The sequence below is a fragment of the Cotesia typhae genome, unplaced genomic scaffold (assembly GCF_013202065.1).
Source record: "Cotesia typhae breed Kobodo isofemale line unplaced genomic scaffold, CoteBio_Ctyphae contig_43, whole genome shotgun sequence".
NCBI classification, from domain to species: domain Eukaryota; kingdom Metazoa; phylum Arthropoda; class Insecta; order Hymenoptera; family Braconidae; genus Cotesia; species Cotesia typhae.
The window spans coordinates 4,213,561-4,226,489 of NW_027423752.1; the positions used below are offsets into that span (position 1 = coordinate 4,213,561).

Consider the following 12,929-nt stretch of genomic DNA (forward strand, 5'->3'; position numbering starts at 1 on the left):
AATCACACAATAAATTTAATCTTATTTCACTGATTCAACTTTGGCTAGCACCAACACTCTGATTTACTTAAACTTTTTCTCATCATCGAAGTAAAAGTTGTTAATAAGATTTGACTAATGTGCCGAGTGACCTCGTCCTCCAGGATTACCAGAGAAACCTTTCGAAAAGATAAACTATAGTATTATTACCGTGTTAAAGACACTATTTCATTTATTGTTACCCCAGAAAATGAGGAAAATCTAATTTTTTTCCTAAAACAATTTCCCATTCCTTCCTTTTATTTTTATACTATTCTCGAAAAAAATTCCATGATCCGGCCTGATGTATCCATTTGTTGCGATATATCACAAACTTTTTTGTCCATAATTGGCTACGGCATAAAATTTTGTGTCTATATATAATACAGTAGGCTGGGCCAAAAAAATCAACTATTTTTTTTTTTTCAAACTATATCGATGTATAGATTTTTCGTAAAGGATTGAATTCCCTTCACGAAGCTCTATTAAATTTATTTCCTGATACTGATTCTTAAGTGAATTACAAAATTCCAAATTTAAAAAATCAAAGTGTGAAATCATACTAATTTTCAAGGCATGGTTATGAGAAAACGGTTCATCTGACAAAATATTTTAATCAGTTTTTTTTGTAGAACATTAAATTCTCTTAAAAGACTGTTTTTTCGTCAATTTAATTTACCTCGATGGCTTAGAAGTTATGAGACGAAATCCCACTATTGAAAAAAAAATCAAAAATTTTGATGATAAACCTCTTAATATTAATATTCAAGGCTCAAACTCGTACAACATTTTGTTTTTGTTATCCCAAATAATATTTTTGATATAGTTTAAAAAAACACACGGTTAGCGGCATTCAAGCCAGTTCTTTCAGTCTCATAACGGATTTCTGAGCTTGAATTAATCAATTAAGGAATTTCAGAGTAACTCCGAAAAAAACGATTTTTTTGGTTTTATTTTGTTCACGATATCTCTCGTATAAATCGACCGGTTTTGACCGGCTTGGTGGCAATCGACGTAGTTTTTTCAAATTAAAGCTGATAAGTTTTTGAAATTGATCGGTAGAGCTGTTCGAAAGATATTCCAAAAAATGTCGGAGTTATGTTAAAAAAATTAGAAAAAGGGTTGACCTTGAAGGCTATCCTTGCAACTTCCCGCTACTTTCGTAATTAAGCGCTCAAAATTGCGCTTATTAAGTTTTTAAACACGAAGAGCTCAAAAATATAATTTTGATGTAGTTTTGAGCTTTCCAAGCTCAAAAGTCTGATAGAAGTTTAAGAAAACACAATTTTTTGAATTTTTAAACCGCAATAATTTTTGAATGAATGAACCGATTTTCACGCGGTTGACGGCATTCGAGGCAGTTTTTCAAGCCTCATGGGAAATCTTTAAGGGGCACACCTAGTGTGAAATTTCGAAAAAGTCGATTTTTTTTCATATTTCGGTAGATTACACCTTTAAAAATAACATATTAAAATTTCAAATCGATATCTCAAATAGTTTTTGAGTTATAACATTTTAAAGAGCAGCCGCTTGGTAGCTAGAGTGTCATTAGCTGCGAAACGTACCTGAAGTATTGTTCAGAGTCTACTGTCTCTTCCAGCCCCTATAACACGATTCCAGTTTCTATTGTTGGCTCTCAGGTATACAAAAATATATCATTATAATAATTTCTAGAAATTTCTAGAAATTTTTCGTTTACTGCCACGTAAATTATTTTCGGAGCCAGACACATTTAGTCTCATTGTGATCGTTGTATCGAGCGCATCATAATTTTACACGTGCTATTTTCTTGAAAATGAGTGATCAATCTTCATATTCAAATAAAAAAGGAACTCACAATGTTCCTAAGCATCGATCAATTGCGAAAAAACGCAAGTTTACCGGAAATAGATTTACATTTGAGCAATCTACTGCGAATACCAGTACGTCCGCAGAAAAGTTATTACAAAATAATGACAATAATGTTGTGATTGACCCATCTCATGGATATTGTATTTTGCAATTTTTATCAGTTTTTAGTGCAATTAGTAATTTAGTGGTGTGTAAAACCTGTCAAAAAAAAGTTACTTTCAATCAAGCAAGTTCAAGAGGTCTAGGGTTCAAAATTGCTATTATTTGTGAATGTGGCAATTCGTATATTAATTCTGGACCAATGATTAATAACGCATTTGAAATAAATAAACGTATTGTTGCTGTGATGCGTCTATTGGGCATCGGAATAAATGGGATAAATTTTTTCTGTGGATTAATGGATTTAGCATGCAAATTTTACGACCAAACTTTTGCGGGATGTTTTACGAATTTACAGATTGCAGCCGAAACTGTTTGTAAGCTCAGTATGCAGCAAGCTATAAATGAAGAAAAAGAGCTTACATTAAAGAAAGAAAATTCGGAGACAAATTTGACTGTTAGCGGCGATGGTACCTGGAAAAAACGTGGCCATACTTCCCGTTTTGGAGTAGTTACGCTGGCAGGAAAATACAGCAAGAAAATTCTTGATTCATGCGTAAAATCTACATATTGTCAGAGTTGTGTTTTTGGAAGAAAAAAAAAGATAGCGAACCTGAAGATTATGAGGAATGGCTATCATTACACGATGAAGAATGTGAAGCCAATCATAAAGGATCTGCCTCAAAAATGGAAGTGGATAGTGTAAAAGACATGTTTGGTCGTTCCATTAGTAAATATGGTGTAAAATATACCCGCTATATTGGTGATGGTGATAGCGCTACCCACAAAGGACTTATAGATTTGAATCCTTATGATATTCCTGTTGCTAAATTGGAATGCTATCTACATGTGAAAAAAGAATGGGAACACGTTGCCGAAGTGTAAAGAACATTAATAAGAAATTAGGAGGAAAAAGTAAAACATCACAAAAGTTAACTGTAAATTTTATAAATAAACTCCAAAAATATTATGGTTTAGCAATTATGAGGAATCAAGATAATGTAGATGAAATGTATAAAGCAATCTGGGCAACATTTTATCATTTCTGTTCAACTGACAAAAACCCAAATCATAAAAATTGTCCAGAAGGCGCTGAAAGTTGGTGCGCTTATCGCCGCGCGGAAGCTGAAGGAATCACTAGTACATTTAAACACGATTACCTCCCACTGGATCCAGAAGTACAAGAAGCTATAAAACCTATTTATGAAGACTTATCTCGATATGAATTGCTTGATAGATGTAAAGGTAACAATACTCAAAACAACAATGAAAGCTACAACGGTTTACTTTGGCACTTTTCACCCAAGCATCTTCATAATGGCTTCAAAACTATTGAATTGTCAAATAATTTTGCAACTGCAATATTTAATGACGGTTATTCGTCAATTTTGAAGATATTCAATGTAATGGGAGTGATAGTTGGACCTGCAGCAAGAGATTTTGCGGCTCTTAAGGACGACACGAGAATACGAATCGCTGATTATCGCCAAAGGGCTTCTTCAAAAGAAGGTCGATCATCTCGAAGAAAAGCTTCTTCAGCTGAACAAGCCCTTTTCGAAGAAGAGGAAGGTGTATTATATGGCCCTGGAATAGCAGATTAACTGTAAATATGATTTTAAACCACTTATAACAGTGGAAACGATCATTTTATCTTTAAACGCGTTTTTCTCGAAACAGCATTTTCCGAATTTGCTGCAGTGATTACTCAAAAACAAATGATCCGATCACTATCGAATTTTTTTTACATGTTCTATATATAGTTCTCCGTACAATGACCTATCGATTTTTTGATCTGATCAAAAATCGAATTTTCGCAGGCCACAAACGACCAAAATTTTAGGTAAAATTCGACTATTTTTTTAAAACGCCGCCATATTGTCAATTTTTGATTTTTTTTTATCGTAGGTCATTGTACAGACAATATTATCTAGTTAAACGAGATATTTTTTTTTAGATTTCATCCACGGAGAAGGCCGGAATCACTGCAGCAGTGAAGGACCTTTTTTTTTTCGCGCCGTTAGAGATCGACGATAACTTAAAAAATATTTAATTTTTTTCTTCAAAAATTTCATTATGTATTCTTAAAACATGTATAAATATATTCTTAAAATTTTAAAATAATTGATAAAGTATTTTTTTTAATAAAAATTCCCAAAAATCACGTTTTTTTTAGGCCGTTACACTAGGTGTGCCCCTTAAGTTCACATTGATCGAACTCAGCATTTCGAAGTTATTCCGAAAAAACACTTTTCTCAGTTTTCTTTCGACAACGATAACTCACAAACAAATTAACCGATTTTAACCGGGCTGGTGGCGATCGACGTGGATTTTTAATGTTAAGAGCTGATTAGTTTTTAGAATCGATCGGTGCAGCCGTTTGAAAGTAATTCCAAAAGAACTACATTTGAAAAAAATTTGTTTTGTAGTTTTTTTTTAGATTTCTCAAAATTTACTGGTCCGAATCGGTTCAAAGTGTATTCAAAATTTAAGTTTGGTCAAGCCCTTTCGATTGGCGTCAACCGCGATAGAATCGGTCAAGCCGTTCAAAAGTTATGAGAGGTTTACATCCACACACACACACACACACACACACACACACACACACACGCGCGCGCGCGCGGTGACAACATTGCGGGGGTCATCAGGGAAGCTTCCGATGGCCTTAAAATGTCGAGATCTGATGAAAACTCTATTTTTGCAAAACGGGGTGAAAACAATAACTTCCTGATTTTTGAAAATCTTTTATTTTCTTGGCGGGAAGTTAAAAAGTAGTCGATTTTTTGGCCCATTCTAATATATAGCCTCATATGGCCTGATATACCATATGATTTTTAATACGCCCTAGCATCTTCTTACATAATCTGTTATAAAAATTAACCATGTCGTAAATTAACGTGTAATAAATCCAACTCCAAGAATAGTTGCCCTTACCGCACGTTTTTTTTTCGAGTCTATTCTGACAAGACTTAATATGCCTATATGTAACCAGAGATGTTCATCTATGTATGTGTATAATTTTTTGACCAAAGATAGTGTTGAAAATTTTTGATAGATGGCGTATGATTGCTTAATTTTTTTGCTACAAACAAGTTAAGTTTTAGGTATTGTTGTCTCAAATCAAAACCATTTATTACCTCTCAGTAAGGGTTTATCTGAAATTGGTTTTTAGTTTAATCAACTCCTAGAAAAATTTTTATTCAATACAAAATGTTAATTGATGTACACACAGTCAATAAAATTTGAACTAAGAAATTATTCTTGGTTTATCTAAATTTTACTCGATTCAAGAATTTTTGGTCTTGTTTCATAACGATAAAAATTTTTCTCACGCATTGATAGCTTTTTTTTTTCCAGTGCACTTCCAGTGCAAAAATAAAATATTAAAAAATTTTAATTAATTTTTAAATAATTAATTAATTAATTATACGCTCGTATAAAATCAACTTCGAAATTTGAGTATCAATATATGGTCTATTTCCCAATAACTTTCGTCAAAATTATAACCATAAATTCCATGTGACAAATAAATTATTCTATTATGAATCTCCAGTCACCTTCTAAATTCTAAACCGAAGAACCTATAAAGCTCAAACAGCTAGAAAATATGTCAAAACGATAAACGATTTCATTTTATCCTGTCCGCCAATTCCATCCCGCGCAGCATAGTATTTTTTTATCTCCTATTGTACTCACATTATATAGGTACAATCCAAAATGTTACTCACACGGTATTTCTTAGTGCACCTCAATTCAATATAATAATAATAACAGTAGATACACTTTTATCTTTTATATTTCTTATTGTTGAGCGACCTCACTGACATGAATCGATCGGGTAATCGTTGTCTGGCCACGTTCCCACTGGGCCATCTCTTAGCTGTGTATCGGAAATGTACGTAAAACTTAGTTATCAACCCTTTTTCAAATGGACAAAGATCCATTAGTTCCATGATGGGCATAAATTTACTTTAAATTAACGTCTTTTTGTCTAAGTTCTTACTTTCTCGATCGAGCCCTGGCCAAAAACCTCCCCACCCTTCCACCTTTTTCCCAAGCAAAAAGCTCCGAGCTTCAACCTCCGATAAATCTATTTTTCAAACAATTAAAAAATATTACCCTGGAATAGAATTACCAGGTGACTTTTTCGGAGTACGAGAGGGTCAGGTGATAGTACAAAGTGGTATAGAAGCGCCCGCGCGGGTTTCCACCTAAATATGTCATACACATACACTTGGCTAAGGTAAAAAACGCATGCGCAAATTGTAAACCTAGGTTCTTTGTCTGTTCTATAGCACTTGTAGTGGTTTCTCTTTTCAACCCCCGCCCTCCAGCTGGTAATCCCAGAGCTTGGGGAGGAACTGGTGGATGGAAGTCCCTCGTTCGGTCAATTCCTCACCAGTATGGCGCTACGCGCTCGAACATAAACATTTGTCGCTATGTCGATATAGTAAACATACATTTGTTTAATGTGTACTCGTGATCGTGAATTGCGCGCGAATTTTCAATAAATTATTAACAACAATAACACTTGAAAAAAACTTTTGTTGATGATAATCATCAACAGTTTTTCGTTTTTTCGTTTTACTACAAAATATTGGAATTTCTTCGATTTTATTGTTTGCGTATGAAAGACATCGACAATCTAAGTCAAATGTGGACGTGGTTGTTACAAGCTCGTGCTCATTAGCCTAGAGAATAAGTGTGAAAAAAGTTTCTTATATTTACGATAATAATAACTACTACAATAATAATTTTTAGAAATTTATTATTATTATTATTATTATTATTATTATTATTATTATTATTATTATTATTATTTTAGTTTTGGTTTTGATTTTGATTACATTATTATCATCATTACTTCTACTTTGTAGTTTTTTATCCATGTTTTACGAAATATTAGAAAACAAATCTTGGATACGTAGACATTAGCCATAAGATGTTAAATTTTTAAAAATGCAACGTTTCCTTGGCTTTATTTCCGACTTCTTGTCAAGTATGTCTTATGTAATCATTTATAATTGTATTCTCACAGTATGCCTGAAGAAGTTGAAAATAAAGCCAACGAACGTTGCATTTTCTAAAAATTCAACATCTTATTGCTATTGTTCACGTTCCCAAGATTTGTTGTCTAATATCATTGTTATTATTATTGTTATTGTTATTTGGATAAATTTTTAGTTAAAAGACAACTATTGGAATTTGGGTGTTAAATTAAATTAATCTCGATTAATTAACTCAGGAGTTGATTTTAGCATAGTGAGAACTGGTAATTAACATAAATAAACAGAGATGCCTGGATAATTAATAGAAGATCGTAGAGCTAGTTACGAAGGTTGCTGTTTAGTTGTAGCATTGACCTCCCACAACGCTTAGTAGGACATAGTGCCGGTGGTGTGAACGGTAAGCAAGATGGCATGCCCATTCTCACGTGGATTCACCAGGACCAAATTGGAAAGTGATCGCGAGGGGTGTGATGACGGAGGCTCCAGTGGGAGGAAATTTAGCAATGATTCTATTGGGAAGCTCCCCTGTAGAAGTGAGAGGTTTAAAACTTGCAGACAATCCTCAATTCAAATCACCTCATCGCTACTAGGAGAGGAGATCGACGATCAAGAAGACACTCAGACTCTTAATCTCAAACATCTCAGAGCTGCTGTCCTCATTCTTACTAAGCCATCGGTAATTTTTGATTATTTTTACTATTTGTCAAATGCTTGAGTTGAAATTTGTTTTTGTTAATTAATTAAAATAATGTTACATTTACAATGATAAATAGTATAACTGTTATCGAAATTCTTTTTAAGTTGATCTTTAAAAACGAAAATGATTCTTAGCTTTGTATATTGGCATCTTTATAATTGTAATCAAGATTTTAATCAACTTAAAATAAATAAAATTAGTTTATCAATAATGTAATCATTACGATTTATTTAGTTAAATGAATCAGAAAAAGAATGATTCGTAATGAAAAATTATTATTTTCTCAACTAATAAAATAACGACAAAATATTATCAACTCAAAACATAAACTGAGGAACGATGTATTTTAAGAGATAAATTTAATTTCTTTTGCTTTAATAGTTTGTTTCGGTCAGGCACGTTTAAAAAAGGGTTTTTTCATTGATTTGTCGAAATATAGATTATTGAAAGTATATCTTTAATTTATTTTTATTCTAGCTTATCTAATAATTATAGTATTATTACGAATACTGATAGAAATGCTTACTCATTTTTGGCTTGATACTTAAAATGAACTTTTAAAATTATTATTCCTTTATTAAAAAGTTGATGTGACGTTTTCATTGATATCGCTTTTCGTTGCTATGGTGACCACTTTGGCAACGGTTACTATAGTATCGGTTACCATGGCAACGGTTAAATATAAATGAATAAAATTTGTAAAAATTAATTAAATTAAACAAATTGTCAATAATAACCATTTTGACCAAAGCGCGCTAGATTTTCTAGTTATTCAAATTCTATTTCATTTTTAAAAATTAAGGTTACAAATGAGAAATTAAGCATGTATTATGTACTAAAATTTTTTTCTAAAAACGCTGCATCTTTTGGTATAAATTTTATGTATAATTGCTTAGTAATTTTTCAGTTTGACATTTGTAAAAAACGTCTCTTTATTCATTAGTATAGATTAATAATTTATAAAGTAATTATTATACTTCACTAAAATTCCTTTAATTCAAACGAATGAAAAATCAATAGCTTTTATTTCATAAAAGTACATAAAATATGTAAATGATTTTATAATAAAGCAGTAATCTGAACTTCAAAAAAGTTTCAGAAACTTTAACATAAAATATCTTGAGAAGTTACGGATCAGAAAGAAAAAAAATTTCACTTCAAACTTGCGAAAGAATTTGAACTCAACGAAAAAAAGGTTTTTAAAATATAAATGCAAACTTTTTTTTTTAAATAAATATTTCAGATTATATTTCAAAAATGGATTATTAATAATTATGATTAATATGGAACTAATGAATTTTTAAGAGCTAAAAATTTACTCCTCAACAAAAATATGATTAAATAAATGAAACAATTACGGATTTTAATTAAAGTTTTGAAAGTTATGGCACATTTAAATCTTAAGATTACAAATAATTGAGTTTATCCCGGCTAATTAAATATCTTTGATGAAAGCTTTTAAAAGTTTATATGAGAGCAGAAATATTGAGACGTAGCTAGTTTCTAGTTTATTAAGAATCAGTCACGGTTATTAATCACTATCGTACGTAAATGTGACTGAGCTTCAGCTATTCACCGTATCAACAATTGCTTGCTATTTCATTCGGGTAGTCAATGAGCATAAAGAATTCTTGGTTATTCATCTTTTTACAAAAATAAGCTACTAATTAAAAAAACTTATGATTTATCCCGATTGAAAAAAAAATTTAACAACAAAATTAAATGTGAGAAGTTTCGAAAGAATTTTTAATTAAAATTTAAAAATGACTTTAATGGATGCTAACGACATGCTCTATTTATTTACTTGAAATACTATATGTTTATCTTTTACGTCTTTGTTTATTTTCGTACATATATATTTTCTGAGTAAAAATGAATACTCGGCAGACCGTAAATAAATCGTAAATTTTCTGTTAAATCGACTTTACAATCTCAATAGAACAATTACAAAACTATTACTTTGGTAAAACATGATTTTTATGTTTAATCAATTTTCAATAAAAATATTACAAGTAAAAATCTGGAAACGATTAAACCTACAGACCATCTGTGACGGTTTCCGCACTCATGAATTTATCTAATAGTAATTTATTTTTAGACTCTTGAGCTCAAAATTTGGAATTTATTTTAAAACAACCCATCTTTAAACTGTAATATTTTTCTAACGAGTTGAATGATTTTGATTATCTTGGATACGTTCGATGCAGATTGTCAAGCACAAATTTATATAAGACTTTAGATCGATCAGTTAATATATTTGAAATTGATTTCAGGAAAGTGTAAAAAAAAATTTTTATAATTTTACTTTTTTCATATTTTTAAAACGGCTTAACTGATTGATGCCAAAATCTGATCAGATTCAAGTGCCACGCATCTCGATGGACTAATTCGTTCTCAGGATTATGCATGATACGGATAAATAAATTCTAACTTAAAAAAGTAAATAACACAGTTTAATATTTCAATTTTTTCAAATATTCTATTTTTTAAAGCGGGAAGTTAAAAAAAGTCTCATGTTTTTGTATTCAAACATATTAATATTCACTTATGAAACAAAAAAACCAACTCGTAAAAACTTCCTCGACTTTAGAATCATATTTAAAGTAGGCATCACAAATAGTAGCGTGTAAATAAGCAAACTTTCAGATCGATCCAGGTCAAATTCTACCGAATAAATCTAAATCCGAAAAAGTTGCTGAAAAATGACATGAGTTATTACTGTTTTTACAATGACCACCTAGACTTCCAAATAATATTCGCCATAATTGTCTTAAACTCACAAGCACTATAATAGCTCTGGTTATTTTTAACTTCCCACTAAGAAAATTGAACATTTTCAAAAATTGGGAAGTTATTAGTTTCACCCCGTTTATCGAAAATTAAGTTTTCAGCAGATGTTGAACTTGCAAGATCCTAGGAAGCTTCCCTGAATGTTTCCGCGATAATGTCCATGTGTCTCTCTCTCTCTCTCTCTCTCTCTCTCTCTCTCTCTCTCTCTCTCTCTCTCTCTCTCTCTCTCTCTCTCTCTCTCTCTCTCTCTCTCTCTCTCTCTCTCTCTCTCTCTCTCTCTCTCTCTCTCTCTCTCTCTCTCTCTCTCTCTCTCTCTCTCTCTCTCTCTCTCTCTCTCTCTCTCTCTCTCTCTCTCTCTCTCTCTCTCTCTCTCTCTCTCTCTCTCTCTCTCTCTCTCTCTCTCTCTCTCTCTCTCTCTCTCTCTCTCTCTCTGTGTGTGTGTGTGTGTGTGTGTGTGTGTGTGTGTGTGTGTGTGTGTGTGTGTGTGTGTGTGTGTGTGTGTGTGTGTGTGTGTGTGTGTGTGTGTGTCGAAATCGGTCGATTCGATCGGGAGTTCTTAAAAACGAAAAGTTTTGAAAAAGTGTTTTTTTTTACACAACTTCGACATATCTTTTTTGATTGTTTTTCATAAAATGAAATGATTAGTACAACCTAAAAAACCAAGTTGATTGCCGCCGAGAACATAGAAAGTAATTTATTAGTTCGTGAGTTATCGTTGAAAAAATTAGGAAAAAGTGTTTTTTTTTTTAATTTTTCTGAAATTTTGGGTTTGATCAGTTTGTGTTCAAAATTATATGACAGAATTCAAAAAACTGCGTGGAATGCTACCAACCGCATGAAAATCGGTTTATTCATTCAGAAGTTAATGCGGTTGAAAATCCAAAAAACACAGTGTTATGAAACTTTAATCAAACTTTTGAGCTTGAAGAGCGCACAAGCTTAGGACACCTAATTTTTAAGCTTGGAGAGCTCGGAATAACATATAAATTATATTTTTTGGCTCGAAGAGCTCATAAACGTCATACAAGTGCAATTTTCAGGGTTAGATATGGAATTAGCGGGAAGTTGCAGGGATGACCTATGAGGTCAACCGTTTTCCAAAGTTTTTTATTCACTTACAAAGAGTTGAATTGAAAGAAAATTTTTAATATAACCGCAGATAGTTGAATTCATAATGTAATTCAGAGATAATTAGCGGAACGGAAATCCGTTGAAGATAATTAATAAGCAAATTTTAATAAATTAAACAGTTCTGAAGAAATTACTTTTAAATTTTTGCTTAATTGATTTTCGGGGTCTCATTTGATGGAATTTGTATTGTTATTTGTAAGTCACAAGAGTTTGAGTTTACATATGGTGCTGAATTCATCAAAAATAAGTTTACGATAGTGTATGGCACATTCGTCTTACTAAAGCTCCGATAACATCTCCGCGAACCTTGTAAGGGGAGGAGAAAATCTCGTTGGGTATGGGAGCGATTAAATTACTTGGAAGTGCTAGAGAGTTATTGGGTTTACCTAGATACCGCAATCGATATTTCTCAGCTTTTTTACATTTTTTATCTTTCAAATTAAATGTCATATTTTTTGTAAGATTGAAAGAATTCTTTTTTTTTTTTTGGTTCTAAGTATCTTAATCTTGGTATTTTTTCTTAATTTCTTATTTTTAATTTGTAATTAAGCTTTTTCGAAAAAGTATAAAAGTTTTAGCCTACACTGCAATTATTAAGACTTCTGGAATCGTAACAATGTTCAATATAGAACAAAAAATTAACGGTTTTGTCTAAAAAGTACTTTTAGCAGGATTGAAGTTTAAAAATTTAAACACTAATGTTACACTGCCGGGGAAATTTTTCCGGTTCAAATTGGCGTTATTTATGTACATAAAAAAAAAAAAAAATAAGTGATTCAATAAAAAATTTCCTTAAAAATTTCACTCTTGCTTTGAGATATTAAATCCAAATGAATTAAACAAGATGTAGTTTTAATTTACTCAACTATTGCATGCCTTAAGCGCGAAGAGCGCAGGTATGCTCTACTCTCGCCTAAAAATCATGATTTCGATTACTTGATTTTCATAATTTAAACGAAAAAAATTATGAATAAAAAGCATATTGAGATAGATAATAATAACTACAGAACACGTTAAAAAAAATGTTTTTATCGATAAAATAAGATTTCTCAGGAAAAACTCGTTTTTCTGACGAATTAAATGAATAAGAGCGTGGTATTCACAGGAGCAATGGGCTTGACAACACTACAACTTTGTTAAAAATCATTTTCACGATTTAATTTTTTTTTGTGTTATTCCTTAGGAAATTTGCCAAAACCCTTGTGAAAATTGCGTGTCAAAATAATTCCGTTTCAATACAGTTAATTTTTTTCGACTGTCAGTTCGGTGACTTTTTCTGCGATTTCGGCGGCCATATGTATTATTTTTCATAAAATAGGATTGAAGTAACTATAAAA

The 12,929-nt window shown here is 31.6% G+C and overlaps 2 protein-coding genes across 3 annotated transcripts in view; both read left to right on the top strand.

Annotated features, from left to right (window-relative positions):
- The first annotated feature begins 2,646 nt into the window (after positions 1–2,646).
- LOC141528311 (uncharacterized) lies at positions 2,647–4,156 on the top strand. The gene is made up of 2 exons (XM_074244295.1): positions 2,647–3,808; positions 3,923–4,156. Exon 1 carries the CDS (start codon positions 2,805–2,807, stop codon positions 3,567–3,569), a length of 765 nt encoding a protein of 254 aa, XP_074100396.1. The 5' UTR covers positions 2,647–2,804; the 3' UTR covers positions 3,570–3,808; positions 3,923–4,156.
- Positions 4,157–6,437: 2,281 nt separating this feature from the next.
- Gycalpha99b (guanylate cyclase 1 soluble subunit alpha 2) overlaps positions 6,438–12,929 on the top strand; it is a 100,799-nt gene continuing 94,307 nt past the window's right edge. For both annotated transcript variants that reach the window (XM_074244091.1, XM_074244093.1), the window contains exons 1-2: positions 6,438–6,669; positions 7,150–7,650. In XM_074244091.1, coding sequence (XP_074100192.1) covers positions 7,381–7,650 — 270 coding nt within the window. In that variant the 5' untranslated portion in view covers positions 6,438–6,669; positions 7,150–7,380. The remainder of the gene's footprint in view (positions 6,670–7,149; positions 7,651–12,929) is intronic.

What these genes read in the sequence shown, in the direction of transcription:
- LOC141528311 (XM_074244295.1), top strand. Translation starts at nt 2,805, where the DNA reads ATGCTATCTACATGTGAAAAAAGAATGGGAACACGTTGCCGAAGTGTA.